Source organism: Neoarius graeffei, chromosome 13, assembly GCF_027579695.1.
Source record: "Neoarius graeffei isolate fNeoGra1 chromosome 13, fNeoGra1.pri, whole genome shotgun sequence".
Classification (NCBI taxonomy): Eukaryota; Metazoa; Chordata; class Actinopteri; order Siluriformes; family Ariidae; genus Neoarius; species Neoarius graeffei.
The window spans coordinates 9,035,976-9,053,084 of NC_083581.1; the positions used below are offsets into that span (position 1 = coordinate 9,035,976).

The following is a 17,109-nucleotide window of genomic DNA, read 5'->3' on the forward strand; positions in this document are numbered from 1 at the left end:
CAGAGGAGTGTCCGAGTGCCGAGTGTACTGATGGGGTCACTATCAGATGTTTAAGAGAACTATTACAACTGTGTTATGAACAAAAATGCACACCATTTATACTCTCAATAGACATAACACTACAACAGTTTAACAGAACTGTCTTGGCTCAGTTTGGAAATAACGCATTGAATAAAATGTAGTAATGGACCAAGACCTTTTTAAACCCTACTCTTTCTTAATAAATATATATTAAATAAGGAATGTTTTATCCATGTGTTCATCTTTGGACTACGAGGCTAATAAAAATTAGCTGGAAAATGAGCGTGCACTTCGGATATCATGATGGAAGGTGATAAATGTTTCTTTATGGTTCATGGAGGTTTATGTACAACAGCGAAAACAGGGTTCATGTGAAAAGGTTCTGTTTGACTGAGGCCTCATCCAGCAGAGCCTGAACGGTGATACCCACTTTCACTAATCCCTTCTCCTCCAGAATGTGATGAGGGAGACACAATTTGTCCTGTAGTATAGAGGAGAGGGGGAGATGCAGAGAGACAAAATAAAAAAGAGACACAAAGTGATTTGAAACAAATGGACAAAAATTATGGAACAGATATAAATTCATTATGACTGAAAGAATAAACATTGGGATGATGTTTTCGAGACACAAACACTTCTACACGAGAAGCACCGTGGATCTGCTTGTGAAAGGGTCGTCTTCATTTTTACTACTGTTGCCCTGCTTTATGATGAAATAACATTTGGGAATATGCAGTACCAAGAAAACTAGAAAACAAATGAAAAGCTCATTTCTTAAGAGTAGATTTTCTTGGTCTCTTCACAACCAGCTTCATGAAGGACCTTCAACCAGCAGGGCTTCGTAAAAATCCCAAATCAGCTGAACTGCTCGCTTCTTCTCCTGAAGTCGAAATGCAAACTACACACTCTGAGAAATCATTTCACTGTATTTATTAACAACTTATCTCATTTATTTATTATATTACTAATTATAGTCTTTAAGACAATGAAAAGTGCATATATTTAAGTACTTGCACTGACTGTATACTTAAAGTGCTGATGACACGTTTTTGACATCTTTGGCAATGTTTTAGAACATAAAAAGTAATTCCCGATGATCCATATATTAATTCACGAAGGCGCCTATTTTACAAGTTATGATAAAAAACGTGGCTATTTGGGCAAATTTGACGGGGCTGCAGCACCCAGGAGACGAAAGAGGAGGAGGAGCTATATGACGTCAGCGAAAGAACCTTCCTCCTAACTTACCAGTTTGTTGTTGATGTGACAGGTGTTCAGTTTGTCATTACTAGTATTATATATATATATATATATATATATATATATATATATATATATATATATATTAGTTGTTATGCCTTCGCGTTGTGTTGCCGGCTTTTGCTCCAAAACCCACAAGGATGGGGTAAGTTTATTCAAGTTTCCCAGAGATCCCGAGCTGCATGCGAAGTGGGTGAAGCAAGTCAGGCGCACTCGTGACAAGTGGGAGCCCTCACCAACATCCGTCCTGTGCTCTGAACACTTCAATTTGGATTGTTTTGACACCCTTCCCAGCTTAAAAGAATCTCTTGGGTGTGCAGTTCAGCACAAACGTGTGTTACTACCATCAGCAGTGCCTACACAGTGTTGCCAGATTGGGAGGCTTCCCGCACAGTTGAGCGGTTTCAAGTGCATTTTGGTGGGTTTTGAACATATTTTGGGCTGGAAAACATCAGCAGTATCTGTTGCCAGATACTGCTGATGTTTTCCAGCCCAAAATATGTTCAAAACCCACCAAAATGCACTTGAAACCACCCAACTGGGCGGGAAACCTCCCAATCTGGCAACACTGCCAGTATTCCGGAGGGGGTCTACTAGTAGCTACGCCGGATCCAAAGACAGTCCTCCTGTCAGAACATGTGTTGTGAAACGACATAAAATAAAGGTAAGTAGAGCTATAGCTTCTACATGATAATCATAAATGTAATCATAAAGTCGGCGTGATATCAGTCATGTATTTGCTTGTGAAAGCTTGCGGCTTTCATGTAACTGCTGCCTAGCAACGAGAGGCAAAGGGTAAAGAGGGTAGGCTATCATAGATTCTATTCGGAAGAGATCAACACAATTCTAGACTCCCAGAAGAGGAAGAGCTAGCACTAGAGAGTTCACCGGCGTTTTCATGCGCCATTTCCATTGAGTAGAACCAGAGTAGAACAGCCAGTGAACCGCAGCGTGTTCTCCCGCTGACGTCACAACATGGCCGCGAGCCACGGACCCAGTTTTCTTGCGCTGTGCAATTAAAAGTTGGATATTCGCGTAACAACAGCTTCTTTTCACGTAATTATAACAGAAATCTAACATGTTTGCCATGTTGTATAGTTTATTTAAGAAATTGCATAGAGTCATGTTCGTGTCATCAGCACTTTAAGGATCCAGACACCACATGATCAGCGGTCCATAAAGCACACAGCTACAGGAACCCTATTGTGATTTTTCTTAAATTAAAGTTACGAGTGCTGAAGGAAAAGGAAAAACCTAAGTGACTGTAAACTTTAATGTAAGGAGTCCAAACACTAAACAACTGCACTCAGTACCATTGCTTATACTTACGCTATATTGCCAAAAGTATTTGCTCACCCATCCAAATTATCGGAATCAGGTGTTCCAATCACTTCCATGAACACAGGTGTATAAAATCAAGCACCTAGGCATGCAGACTGTTTTTACATCCATGTCCATAAAGACATGGATGACAGAATCTGGTGTGGATGAACTTGACTGGCCTGCACAGAGTCCTGACCTCAACCCGACAGAACACCTTCGGGATGAATTAGAGTGGAGACTGAGAGCCAGGCCTTCTCGTCCAACATCAGTGTGTGACCTCACAAATGCGCTTCTGGAAGAATGGTCAAAAATTCCCATAAACACACTCCTAAACCTTGTGGACAGCCTTCCCAGAAGAGTTGAAGCTGTTCTAGTTGCAAAGGGTGGACCGACGTCATATTGAACCCTATGGATTAGGAATGGGATGTCACTTAAGCTCATATGTGAGTCAAGGCAGGTGAGCAAATACTTTTGGCAATATAGTGTATATTAGGGGGCCAAGCACCAATGTGTTGGGGCCCATAACTGATGGTTTGTGGGTTCAAGCAGCAAATTTGTCGGGGACTTTAGTTTTCTCTTTTATTACAGCTGTTCAAGCACCAAAGGGACTCGAGAGCTCAGCAGAAGAATAAAAAAAACATGACTGCTCAGAAGAACCAGTGCAGCGTTTTACATTGAGACTGTAATAAGCATCAGGTCCTACAGAGAAATAAGAGGCAGTATGTTTCTCCTGGTTAACAGAGGAGTTAAGATCACATCTACAGGAAAGACAAGTACAGTTCACAGGCAGCATTAAATAAAAACGCCAGTTGTATTGAAATGACTTAGTGCCATAAAATGAAACAAGACAAAACAAAACAAAAAATAAAGATTGTTAGTTTCTGAAGCAGACAGAATTTGGAGGCTGGCTTCTTACACTCAAAGGCATTAAAGTGTATGTAATGCCTTACTGTAATGCTTTAAAATGAATATATATATCGTTAGTAACAACCAAAATGAATTAATAAAGCAGGGGGGAAAATAATATTGTTTGTTATTTTATTATCATGCACAAAACTATTGATAAATCGCAGCTTCCGGATCCCGGAAAAAGGCAGCCTTGCCTCAGGGCTAACCTCGCATGACATCACGAGTGGAACCCTGGTCATCTGGGTCATTTCGGTTCATTGGACTCCGCGCTCGTTTACTCACTGAACTTGGATATTGTTGTTGGAATCTTACAAAAATAACGACGTGAAAGAAAGCGCTGCGTTGTGTTTGGATGTTCAAATCCATATACAACAGGACATTCAGTTCACGAATTTCCGAGAAATGACACTAATCTAAAGTGACAGTGCGTGAGGTTTGTGCAAACGAAGCGGGCAGATTTCGTGTCGCCTACTGATAATAAATCCGATTCCTCAAGTGTTCATCACCACCAGAATGACCGCCTGGGAATTATTGGGGCAAAAAGAAACCCATTTATTTAATAAATGACATTTGATCTGACATTTGGACAGTTCGTCGATTCCCCTATTATCACACACAGTGCACCAGACGCAGGATTATGAGCAACATTCATATAATATATGTTCGCGAAATCCGATCTTATCACATCTGATGCGCTTTAACAGGAAGAAAAATGCGCGCGCAATCATCATCATCATTAATTATGAACTGAAACGTGTTAAATGCTCTCAGACTGCAATATTGCAAGACTGGACTTGTTTTTAGTTTTGTTCAGGAGAACATGATGAAAGGTAACCACTGCGTTTTGCACATCTTTCTCTATCTATCCATCTCACGCGCGCTACAGAGGAATACTGTCAGTTTCTGAACTTCGGGTGGTGTAGTGGTTAGAACGGTCGCCTCACAGCAAGAAGGTTCTGGGTTCGAACCCAGCGGCCGGCAAGGGCCTTTCTGTGTGGAGTTTGCATGTTCTCCCTGTGTCTGCGTGGGTTTGCTCCGGTTTCCCCCACAGTCCAAAGACATGCAGTTAGGTTCACATGGGGTGGCCTTGGGCTGAGGTGCCCTTGAGCAAGGTACCGAACCCCTGACTGCTCCCTGGGTGCTGTGATGTGGCTGCCCACTGCTCTGAGCATGTGTTCACTGCTTCAGATGGGTTAAATGCAGAGGATGAATTTCACTGTGCTTGAAGTGTGCATGTGATAAATAAAGGTTTCTTCTTCTTCTTCTTCATCCTGGGGCCTCGAAAAAATAACCATTTACTCTGGAATATCCTTGATAAATCATCTGCCCCTTCATCCGACATATCACTATCAGAATTCTCTCCAAAACATGATTCCAGATCGAGACTGGTCTAATCACTGCTGCGCACATGAACGAAATCGATACCTGGATTGTTACACGTAGGACGTCACGCACCCCTTCGGGATCTTCCAGTTCAGTCTCGGCAGATTCCGTGAAAACTGGCTGATCTTATTGATTTTCCATTAATTTATGGCCTTTGGGATCAGCTATGGTTCGAAAACACATGGTCAATCAACATAATGATTGTTGCTTTGTCTCAACTCATTATCTTTAGCCGCTTTATCCTGTTCTACAGGGTCGCAGGCAAGCTGGAGCCTATCCCAGCTGACTACGGGCGAAAGGCGGGGTACACCCTGGACAAGTCACCAGGTCATCACAGGGCTGACACATAGACAACCATTCACATTAGAGTCACCAGTTAACCTAACCTGCATGTCTTTGGGGGAAACCGGAGCACCCGGAGGAAACCCATGCAGACAACATGCAAACTCCGCACAGAAAGGCCCTCGCCGGCCACAGGGTTTGAACCCGGACCTTCTTGCTGTGAGGCAACAGCGCTAACCACTACACCACCATGCCACCCCATTGTTGCTTTGTACAAGGAAAAAAGCGGGGTTTAGAGGCATTACATACACTTTAAAAGATTGTTCTATATACCCCCCCCCAAAAAAAAAAACTGACTAATTTTTGTTTACTATTACCCTTCATTGGCTTTTCTCAGACTTGACATCCCCCCAAAAACTGAAACCCACGCATCAGAAGAACCTCACACTGTACATTTATTACCGGATTACAGCCTCATAGAAACTACAGAAGCCTCACTCACAGAGCCTTATATAACATTACAGATGGTTACAGCAGCGTGTCAGAGCAGCAGAGTGAAAACAGGACAAACCGAAGCAAATGGCGTCAAAACCCACCTGCAGCTGGGATGAGCTCTCAAAAAACGATTCTTTCGTTCTTTACTACATCCAAAAATAGTGCGGTTTTTTTTTCATGACTGTAAGCAGTAAAGGTTTTAGAGACAGTGTACCTGAAAAGCAGTTCAGAAGAGTGGTGTAAATCCTGTACTCTCAGTTCAAAGGATAAAAATCTGCTTCCTTTCATTCATAATTTACAGAAACATTCAGAATGTACAGAAACGTGATACAAACAAAGACAAGTGTCACAAGTGCAAGTGCTCATGGTGTCTTCTGCGAACACAGTAATCCAGCCCCACCTGACAGCTCGCCCTCATCACTGCACCTTGTGTGTCTATTCATCATCAGGCTGTTCCTCTAGTGCAGTGTTTCCCAACCTTTCTTGAGCCACGGCACATATTTTACATTCGAAAAATCCCACGGCACACCACCAAACAAAAATGTCACAAAAAATATATATATATATAATGAAATATAATGATCATCTAGTCTCAATTTACTCAGTGTGAAACCTGGGCCTGTTTAGTTGAACACAAAGCTGATATACTTGCAGGAATTGAAGAAAGACACACACAAAGATCTTCCTCAACAGCTCTGAGTCACTCTCCTTTTTTAGTTTTTATAGCAGTCATGCTTGAAAAGCCCAGCTCGCACAGATAGGTTGTGGAAAATCACTTTTTTTTTGCTTTCTTCTGACCTCTACTCATACTAGGGCCTTCATCTGGGTCAGAATTTTCTCCAGGACCCAGTTTGGATTGTGTACTTTTTCTTTTCAAATATTTATCCATCGCTATCACCGCTGTCACACCTGAAGCATTACTAATTCTATTGTTTGAATGGCAACAGGTAGATACACAGGTTAATTAGCTACCTGCTGTCATCTAGTGGGAGAGTTGTTCTGCCTGTCACTATACGTCGCTGGCGTAGACGAACGAAGACAAATTATTTGCAGTAAATAAATAATAATTTTCGGAACAATTAAGTGAAGTTGGATAATTTCCCACGGTACACCTGATGATCTCTCACGGCACACTAATGTGCCGCGGGACAGTGGTTGGGAATCACTGCTCTAGTGTACTGCCTCGAGAGTCCGGGGAAGAATCAGTGCAGCGTCGCTTTACATTTTACAAGCACAGCTTTTTCCAAAAGCATACAGTCAAAGCTCGTGAGCAAAGTGTAAACAAATAACATACCAAAGAGATAATAATAATAATAGTTATTCCTATCCGTACTCCTGTTGATGGAGCTTCCTTCCTGTTCGAGTGAATTATCACACTAATATGTTTACAGGTCAGTGAGACTGTACAGTTTAAAGAGAATTAACAATACTAATTCACAGAATCACGTTTACTGCACTGTTGCTGCTGTACAGCTCACACTCCTGGTGCATTTGTCACAGTTGATGTCGACTTGAGATTTAAATCAGGAAGCCAGGAAAGGTGTGATGGACAGTTTCAAAGCACTTCTGTACGAGTGGCGTGTGTTAGATTAGCCCTTCTGTAAAAATGCTGCACTAACATACCATTAGTACATACTCGTGAATTTTACATCCACGGACCTGAAATCAGTATTACCGTGAACCCCACCTCGTGCAGATGTGCTGCTGATGTGTGTATATTGAAGCTAACAGGTCATTTGGGGAAAAAAGATGCCGTCGAAAGTCTCTTCATCACTGTGTTTGTCAGAGTGTGTGATGTGATCGTTCTGGTACTCTTCTTTAGAATAATCAACAGCAAGTCACCAAACACGCGACTGCTCAACTGAAATATTAATACAGGATGTTAATCGTACGGTGGCCATTTTTACACAAGCAGCTAATAAAGATACTTATCTGAAAACTGTACTGGGATCAGATTACTGGAAATATGGGAAGCATGAAATGTGTGTGTGTGTGTTAGAATGTCCATGTGTATTATCAGTTGATGGTGAGAGTCAGTAACACTTCTCATTTCCAGCTCAAATTTATTTGGAATTACAAACGGCAGTTAAAGGTTCGTTTATTCTGTTTGTCTCTTTATCGGTGAACACTGATTATCTGTTTTATTACTGTCATTTACAAACTTTATCAGGTTTCTTTCACAATCTCTTTCCCGTCAATGTGTCTCTGCCTGTCAGCCCCAGAGAAGGCGGTGTGGCCTCTCTGCACCTGTTAGCCCCAGAGAAGGCATGGCCTCTGTGCCTGTTAGCCCTCGAGGAGGTGTTGCCTCTGTGCCTGTCCATCTCAATGAAGGAGGCGTGGCTTCTGTGCCCGTCAGTCACAATAAATCTAACATCATTATATCCCTGATTTGAATCTGTGGCTCTATCAACGTATCAGGCACTGAACGGTCTCGCAGGAGAGACACACCCCCAAGAACTTGGCTGATCAACTATATTTAAAATAGGTGGAAATGACTATAACGCATTGACAAAACGCATGTGTAAGTTAACAAAAGTAAGCGTACGGTCTGGACAGTGCAGACTGGCCACATAAGCGTCCATTTTAACCTGTGTTTCAATCCACGACGCCCTCACGTCAGAGTCCTCTTGTCCTCCAGTGCTGATTCTTATTTGTACTTGTCCTTGCAAGCGACGTGTAAACGCCACAGAGACGCCTTCAAATTCCACACGTGTATGTTTTATTTGCTGTCAGCTGCATAAGACAATCTCTGTTAATGTTTTACTGCATTAGGTTTGGATTTCTTTCAAATAAAAATAAAGCGTGCTGTTGTACCAGTAACACGAACGGAACATGTGCGGTAACTGCATGTGCTATCCACAGACTCTGTGTGTGTGTGTGTGTGTGTGTGTGTAAAAGTAAGCGTAAGTGTAAGCAAGTAAGTAATGTAGTGTGTGAGAATGTGTGTTATGTCAGTTCGCTCCAGGTGTAGGCCCCGAACAGAAGCAGCAGGCAGAACAGATGCACCAGACTCGAGCCAATCAGGTCCCAGATATGCCAGGGAGAGGACTGATCCTGACAAGGACTGAGGCTCTCGTGTTCCACTTTTTCTCTTTCCTCTGTTTCTCCATCCTTTCCTCCATCTTTGTCCTTCACTCCCTTGTTCTCCAGTGACACCAGGGCTCGGACCGTGGCCCGGACCGGCCTCAGCGAGCACTGAAGTATGTCGTATGCCGAACAGAGAGATGACTGAGAGAGGACAGAGAGATGTGGAGGGAGGGAATGGGAAGAAGGGAAAGGAAATATACCAAAGGGGGGAAAAAGAAATAACACGAAAGGAGGAGTATGGGAGAGAGGTGGAGGATGTTAAAGAGGAATGAAATAAAAAGAATAAGAGCAGAAGGAGAAGAAGGGTCATCTCAAGGTCAGCAGGGGTAAACACGGATGTGGGTTTGGTAGCGTCAGAACAGAGGTAACATGCCAACACTGATGTTCTGTTCCAGGTTCAAATAATCCGTTTTACTACAAATGTCAGTGGGCCGAGCACAGCGTCTCTGGTGATTGTATTACTCTCTTATTTACACTCCCACCTGGGAGCACGCATGGGATCAGGAATAGGTTTCTATTTCCATAAATACTCTCAAACACAATCGTATTCATTATGGAGGGAATGCTGTTGGGAAAAGGTGGTGCAGGGCAGGTGCAGGTGCAGAGGATGACAAATGAGAGTCACAGCAGGAAGCCAGGTAAACAGGTACATCAGAGTAAAGCCAAACGTCAATGCACGGCTTTAGGCACATGCTAATGTTAAAGAGCATGTGATCTGCTGAAGCTTTTCAGCACTAACGGTTTAACCCGGAGCTCTTCTCACTGGGCAGCATTTCAGAAATAAATGAGGTTCAGTCTGCAATCACTTGCCTGAGAGATGCATAATACTACATTACTGCAACACACACACAAATAACAGAGTGAATAGAGAGAGAGAGAGAGAGTTCAATGCCGGTCAATAATTAATCATTTTTATGACTCACTGGTATGATTAAGGCCTTGTGTGTGTAAGTGGACTTTGACACTGAGTGACAGGCTGCAAGCTCATGGAACTGTCTCTGCAACCAGAATATAAAGGGTTTGTCTGTCTTGAGGGGTCCGTGTGGTCCGTGTACTTTTTCGTTCATTCATTATTCTATTTTGGAAGTCACATGAGAAATGAAAAAGGACTCGTTTATGAATTTTTACACTTGTGTATGACTTGTGAAATGGAATCCAGAGCCATGTTTTGATGTATTTTTAGTTATTGAAAATGAGTCACTGAACAGCAGAAAAAGGGAAAAAGCAATTTTGAAAAATGCCATTCTGAATTGCGTTTTAGTTTATTTAGAACTTAGGTTTTGGGTGACCTGGAAGCCTAAGCTTGTGGGCGGGTTGGGAGCGTTATGGTTTGTTTATTCTCATCCGCATGACATGGCGTCTTTGGAGGCATATTCCCACAGTTCAGAAAAAAATGGCAAAGTCCCACTGCTCAGTTTTACCATGGGCGTCAGGGGGGAAAAATGGCAAAGTCCCACTGCCTAGTGTTGCCATGGGCATCAGGCGTTAAAACGGCAAAGTCCCAACTTTCGGTTTTACCAGGGGCCAGCGCGACTCGGAGGCCCGCGAGGCAGAAGGTTTTTAATCCGCCCCTGGGTTGGGGTGGGCTTAAGTGTGGGTGCCCATGCCCTACTGGTGCGCCAGGTTAGGGTCCTGAGCGGGGTGGAGCGGAAGTCGCTGCGGGGTCAAGGGAGAGCGTGCCGTGGGTGGGAGGGAGTCATTTATTTATTTAATTGAATACTCCCTGCGTCAGCGGCTCTCATTAAGGCACGGAGCGGAGTTCGCCTCGGGGGGAAATAACGTCCCCTGGCTGGGAGCTGACGGGCCCTGGCAGTGCAGCTTCATTGGGGTAGAGGGCGGAGGTCTCTGGCTGGCGAGTTTGGGGAGGCTGGGACCTCCCCTGTGCGAGTTTCGAGTGTCCAAAGTCGGGATGGAGCTGCCGAAAGAAACGAAACCTAAGCGGAGTGCCGCGGCTTGCCTCAGGGCGAATTATGTCCCGAGGCGCGGGGCTAGCCGGCCCTGTAAGCGCTGGTTCTTTGAAGAGAGGGCAGAGGTCGCTGGCTGTCAAGTTTGGGGAGGCTGGGACCTCCCCTGCCCGAGTTACGAGCGTCCAAAGTTGGGCTGGAGCCTCCAATAGAAACGAAACCTAAGCGGAGTGCAGCGGCCCGCCTCGGGGCGAATTACGTCCCGAGGCGCGGGGCTAGCGTGCCCTGGCAGCGCTGGTTCGTTGGGGAGAGGGCAGAGGTCGCTGGCTGGCAAGTTTGGGGAGGCTGGGACCTCCCCTGCCCGAGTGACGAGCGTCCAAAGTCGGGCTGGAGCCGCCGATGGAAAAACGAAACTGAAGCCAAGCACCGTGGCTCTTCGTCCCGAGCCGCATATGGAAGCATATGAAATTCAATAAAGGAATAAATGAATATTACAAAATAAGAAAATGATCAGAAATGTTGTCCACTTTTCTAATACTACTATTTGATGATGGCAATACATTTCAAAAACAAAATAGAGCCATTTCTGCTTGTATTGTTTTAAATAAAACACCAAGCTGCACCCTTTTTTAAATTTCATCTTTCATTCCAAAACAGAATAATGAATGAACGAAAAAGTACACGGACCCGGTGTACATTCTGTTCATTCTTTTTTTTTCCGTTTCAGAAACAGAAATGGGAAAATGAAAAATGTTTTGATTTTCGTTTCGAAATCCTAAAATGAATAAAGGAAAAACGAGTCGTCTTTCTTCCTCCTCGTCAGCATACGCAAAATTTAAAAAGGACTTGATTTTAGTTTTCTCCTTGATAAAATAGAAAAAAAATAAGAAAAAAACAACAACAACCAGTTTTTTGCTGAAAAGCATGGAGTACGACGCCGTTTTCCAAACCAACAAAAGAGAAGAGAACATGAGTGCAGAAAAAAAACCAAACCTTGTTTTAAAAAATGATACGAATGAATGCAGCTGTTCAAAGCCATGACTTTTGAGCAGTATGTTCATTCCTCCTGAGGCTCTGTGAGCTCCTGCTGTGACTTCTGGGTAATTTAGCTGTACAGTATATGGGACAGCTTCCAGTTTCAGAAAATGAAAAGACAGACTGTTTTTGTTTTCATACGATTTTGTTTTCTGTTTTACAAAGGGGAAAGTGAAAATTAAGCCCTTTTTAAATTTTGTAAATGCTGTTTCTGAGCAGGAAAATGAAATAGGACTCGTTTTTCCGTGATTCGTCTTCAGATTTTGAAATGAAAATCATAACGTTCGTTTTTCATTTTCTCATTTCTGTTTCTGAAAGGAAAACAGAATGAACAAACGATACAAGGATCTTGAGGGTAGAGAAATGGTGGAGGTATAGCGAACGCATAGACCTGGTCTTCTGAAGTATTGATTTGTTCAATTTCTCACACAGAGCTTTATTAAATATTGGAATGTCTGTATTGGACAGATCATGATACTGAGCAGTTGCATTATTTCTGTGTAAGATCAGGTAAAGCTTGCTCAATGTGTGCATGTTCAATTTCCAGAGTTCGTCTGAGAGACATGTTGAATAAGAGCAGTAGTGCTGTTCAATGTGCTTCAACTCAGCAACAATATACTAGTGCATCTCAAAAAATTAGAATATTGTGAAAAAGTTTAATATTTTCCATCAGTTATTTAAGAAAGTGAAAATGTTATATATTATAGACTCATTACACATAAACTAAAATGTTTCAAGCATTTTTCTATTTTAATTTTAATCAGTATGGTATACAGTACAAAAACATAAAAAAACCCATCTCAAAATATTAGAATATTTCATTTCAAGCTTGAGTAAAACAGTATGAACACAGTGTATCTCTCGGTCTAGTTCAGTACACACAACCACAATCATGGGGAAGACTGCTGACTTGACTGTTGTCCAGAAGATGATCACTGATGCCCTCCACAAGGAGGGTAAGCCACAAAAGGTCATTGCTGAAAAGGGTGGCTGGAAAAGGTGCACAAGCAACAGGGATGGCCGCAATCTTGAGAGGATTGTCAAGAAAAGTTGATTCAAGAATTTGTGAGAGCTTCACAAGGAGTGGACTGAGGCTGGTGTCAGTGTATCAAGACCCATCACGAACAGACATCTTCAAGAAAAGGGGATACAACTTTCACATTCCTAATATCAAGCCTCTCCTGAACCAGAGACAATGTCAGAAGTGTCTTATCTGGGCTAAGGAGAGAAAGAAATGGACTGTTGCTCAGTGGTCCAAAGTCCTCTTTTCCGATGAAAGTACATTTTGCATTTAATTTGGAAATCACGGTTCTAGAGTCTGGAGGAAGAGTGGAGAGGCACAGAATCCAAGGTGTTTGAAGCCCAGTGTGAAGTTTCCACAGTCTGTGATGATTTGGGGTGCCATGTCATCTGCTGGTGTTGGTCCACTGTATTTCATCAAGTCCAAAGTCAACACAGCCATCTACCAGGAGATTTTAGAGCACTTCATGCTTCCATCTGCTGACAAGCTTTTTGGAGATGGTGATTTCCTTTTCCAGCAGGACTTAGCACCTTCCCACAGTGCCAAAACTACTACCTAATGGTTTGCTGACCATGATATTTCTGTGTTTGATTGGCCAGCCAACTTGCCTGACCTGAACCCCATAGAGAATCTATGGGGTATTGTCAAGAGGAAGATGAGAAACACCCGACCCAAAAATACAGATACGCTGAAGGCCACTATCAAAGCAACCTGGGCTTCAATAACACCTCAGCAGTGCCACAGACTGATCACCTCCATGCCACACCGCATTGATACAGTAATTCATGGTAAAGGAGCCCCAACCAAGTATTGAGTGTATAAATGAATATACTTTTCAGAAGTTGGACATTTCTGTATTGTAAATCCTTTTTTTGATTGATCTTAGGGAATATTCTAATAATTTGAGATACTGGATTTCTGATTTTCATGAGCTATAAGCCATAATCATCAAAATTGAAACAAAAAAGGCTTTAAATATTTCACTTTACATGTAATGAATATAGAATATATGAAAGTTTACCTTTTTGAATTAAATTATGAAAAAAAAGGAACTTTTTCATGGTATTCTAATTTTTTGAGATGCACTAGTAAAGCAAGGCATGCTGTTATTGGAAACTAATCAGCAATAGGTAGGGGGAGTGTGATACAGCCCATCACAGAGAGACTTCCCAACTATTTTGATTTGTTAATGCTAAATCATACTCTGTTAAATCATAGCACTGCTTTATCTGTACGTTATTAGCCTTCGATCATACAGATCAAAGACAAATTGCGTTGGTGTTTTTTTTCCCTACAGTAGCGGCGACATGAGGAACTGCTTTGAGGAAACGTTTCCATTGTTTTGTCTCTACGTTTTGTAGTGCTGGTTTGAGTTGTGGTAAATTTGTACTGTTGTGTATCTCTGGCATGCTGTACAGGTAACATTTTCAGCTCGGATAAAAACACAGTTAGCTCTTGTAGTGAAGAGTGAGTGGACACATACCAAGCTAACCAGTGCTAGCTCCCGGTCGGGCTACAGAATGTTCACTCAGTGAATTTCACCACGAGAAAGACTTCCGATGACCGAATATGACTTAGTCAAAATGTTAAGAAATACTTTCTATGAGGCACATCGTTGCATTGTCAGGCATCATGAGTGTTAGACTTGTGCTATATAATTATATGAACTTTCCTCCCATGATATTACACTGCCATGATTTAAAATATTTATGCAATGTTTTAATTTAATTTGTTAATGCACTTTATTTTGTAAAGGTGATCTGAAATGTAAAATAACGTGTTTTATACCAGCTCTGCATTCAATCGATCTGCATCTCGCCACTTAAAACAAGAAGTAACTCAGTAACTTTTACTCAAAGTCAATTTTAAAGAAGTTACTTTTTACTTTTGAATAAATTTTAACAAATATAGTTTTACTTTTACTTTAGTATAATTTCACTTTTACTTGAGTCAAATAATTTAGCGCTCTTTACACCCCTGAATTCTGGCAGTGCTGGAATGACTGGTAAGATGGCATTGTAGCTGTTTAACCAAGACTTATATATTTACATTTAATTTTTGGCATGATTTATGTTTTATAAAAATTCCAATTCCATTAGTTTTCCTGAGGAGGAGTGAAAGGACGACCCAATGATAAGATGCCAAGATGTTTGTGAGGCCAATCAAAGCCTTCTTCATATACACGAGGAAATTAAAATATTTTCGATAATATGTGCTCCTCACAGAGAAATAAGCCACAAACCTGTATAAAGGCTCAGTCTTAAAAAAAGGGGTATACCCTGAAACCTCCAGCACTTGCCGGACCCTTCAAAGGTCATGCTGTGTTCTGTTGCACTGCTCGTATTTACTGCTAACTCCTGGGAATGACTGAGCGGCTCCAGGATCCCACCCTGCTGTAAAGAACGTCCCACCGGAGTGAATGGAGTCGACGCGACTCTCTCGTGGCTCTGGTTTTGGAGGGAAGGCTGAAGGAAGGGGGTGGGATTTTTCAGTTGATTATGTTCAAACTCTAACTTACTCTTGCTGGTTTCCCCAAAATCACCTACTCTGTCTTTAATACGTCATCAGTAATATTTCCAGTGAAACTAATCAACTAATTATGCCATATGCCAATTATAATGATGTTAGTGTACTGAATTACTTTCTGAACCTTCCACTTTCCAACTCTGTCTACTCAAGTCCAGACTCCTGGATGGATTTCTCTCAGGATGGTGCATCACAGGACTATCTCACCACCAGGTGGCGCTGGAGTGAGAATAAATGGGCACAAATATAAAACAGATTCACCATTCATCTCATCTCATCATCTCTAGCCGCTTTATCCTGTTCTACAGGGTCACAGGCAAGCTGGAGCCTATCCCAGCTGACTATGGGCGAAAGGCGGGGTACACCCTGGACAAGTCGCCAGGTCATCACAGGGCTGACACATAGACACAGACAACCATTCACACCTACGGTCAATTTAGAGTCACCAGTTAACCTAACCTGCATGTCTGTGGAGGAAACTGGAGCACCCGGAGGAAACCCACGCGGACAACATGCAAACTCTGCACAGAAAGGCCCTCACCGGCCACGGGGCTCGAACTCAGACCTTCTTGCTGTGAGGAGACAGCACTAACCACTACACCACCGTGCCGCCACCTAGCATCCTAAAGAATATTAATAATTTTGTCAATAAGTACATGTCTCTCTGTGTCTCTGTTTATCTCTCTGTCTCTGTCCCTTTTATCTCTGTCCTTCTCTATCTCTGTGTCCCTCTCTGTCCCTCTGTCTCTGTGTCCCACTGCCCCCTTTGTCCCTCTCTGTCTATCTGTCCTCCGCTGTCCCCTTCTGTCTCTGTGCCCCTCTCTGTCCCCTTCTGTTTTGGTGTCCCCCTTTGTCTCTGTGTCCCTCAGTCTCTCTGTCCCCCTGTCTCTGCATCCCTCTCTGTCCCCCTCTGTCTCAGTGTCCCCCTTTGTCTCTGTGTCCCTCTCTGTCTCTCAGTCCCCCTCTGTCTCTCTGTCCCTCCATGTCTCTGTGTCCCTCTCTGTTTCTGTGTTCCCCTTTGTATCTCTCTCTCTCTGTGTCCCTCTCCGTCTCTGTGTTCTCCTCTGTCCCCATCTGTGTCCCTCTCTGTTTCTGTGTTCTCATCTGTTTCTCTGTCCCTCTCTGTATCTGTCTTCCCCTCTGTCCCTCTTTCCCTACACAGCTCTGTAACAGATAAAGAGGAGCAGAAGCTCATGGCTGTAAACTGCTGCACGGTAATTTTCCAGTATCACTTGATTTATACAGCACTGCAGTCAAAAACATGTAAAAGAAATCTGTCAAGTCCAGCTGCTTTATTATAAAAAAGTCTGTATTTATTAAATTAATTCACGATAAATAGCAGTGAAGAGAAATCAAATCAAATCAAATCAGCGGGCTGTGTTCAGAGTTGCACATCCAGAAGTCACATCAGTGTTTACACACAGAAAGTTCTGTATACTGAGGGATGAGCCACAGACCTGCTCATTTCTGTGTGTCGTGAGAATAAAGTTGTGCACAGCGGTGTTCAGAACTCAGATGTAGTAACTCTGGGCTGTAAGCTCTATACAGAAGCTGTGTGCGAGTTACAAGGCTGGGAGTTTCAGTAAAACGAAGTCTCAGTGACTCCAGAGCATTTCTCAGGCAAGTGCTTGATGCTTAAGAATTGTGAGCTACACGCAGGTGAGTTGCAGAATCTGGGATGCGTTTCCCAACAGCATGGTTTCAAACTATGACAGTTTGAACCATGCAGCTGCGATGCAAGTCTCATCTCATTATCTCTAGCCGCTTTATCCTTCTACAGGGTCGCAGGCAAGCTGGAGCCTATCCCAGCTGACTACGGGCGAAAGGCGGGGTACACCCTGGACAAGTCGCCAGGTCATCACA

At 42.9% G+C, this 17,109-nt stretch overlaps 1 protein-coding gene across 3 annotated transcripts in view; it reads right to left on the reverse strand.

Annotated features, from left to right (window-relative positions):
- Positions 1–325: 325 nt before the first annotated feature.
- The window catches only part of lrch1 (leucine-rich repeats and calponin homology (CH) domain containing 1), a 193,995-nt gene continuing 177,211 nt past the window's right edge, over positions 326–17,109 (reverse strand). For all 3 annotated transcript variants that reach the window (XM_060937213.1, XM_060937214.1, XM_060937212.1), the window contains one exon: positions 326–502. In XM_060937213.1, coding sequence (XP_060793196.1) covers positions 389–502 — 114 coding nt within the window. In that variant the 3' untranslated portion in view covers positions 326–388. The remainder of the gene's footprint in view (positions 503–17,109) is intronic.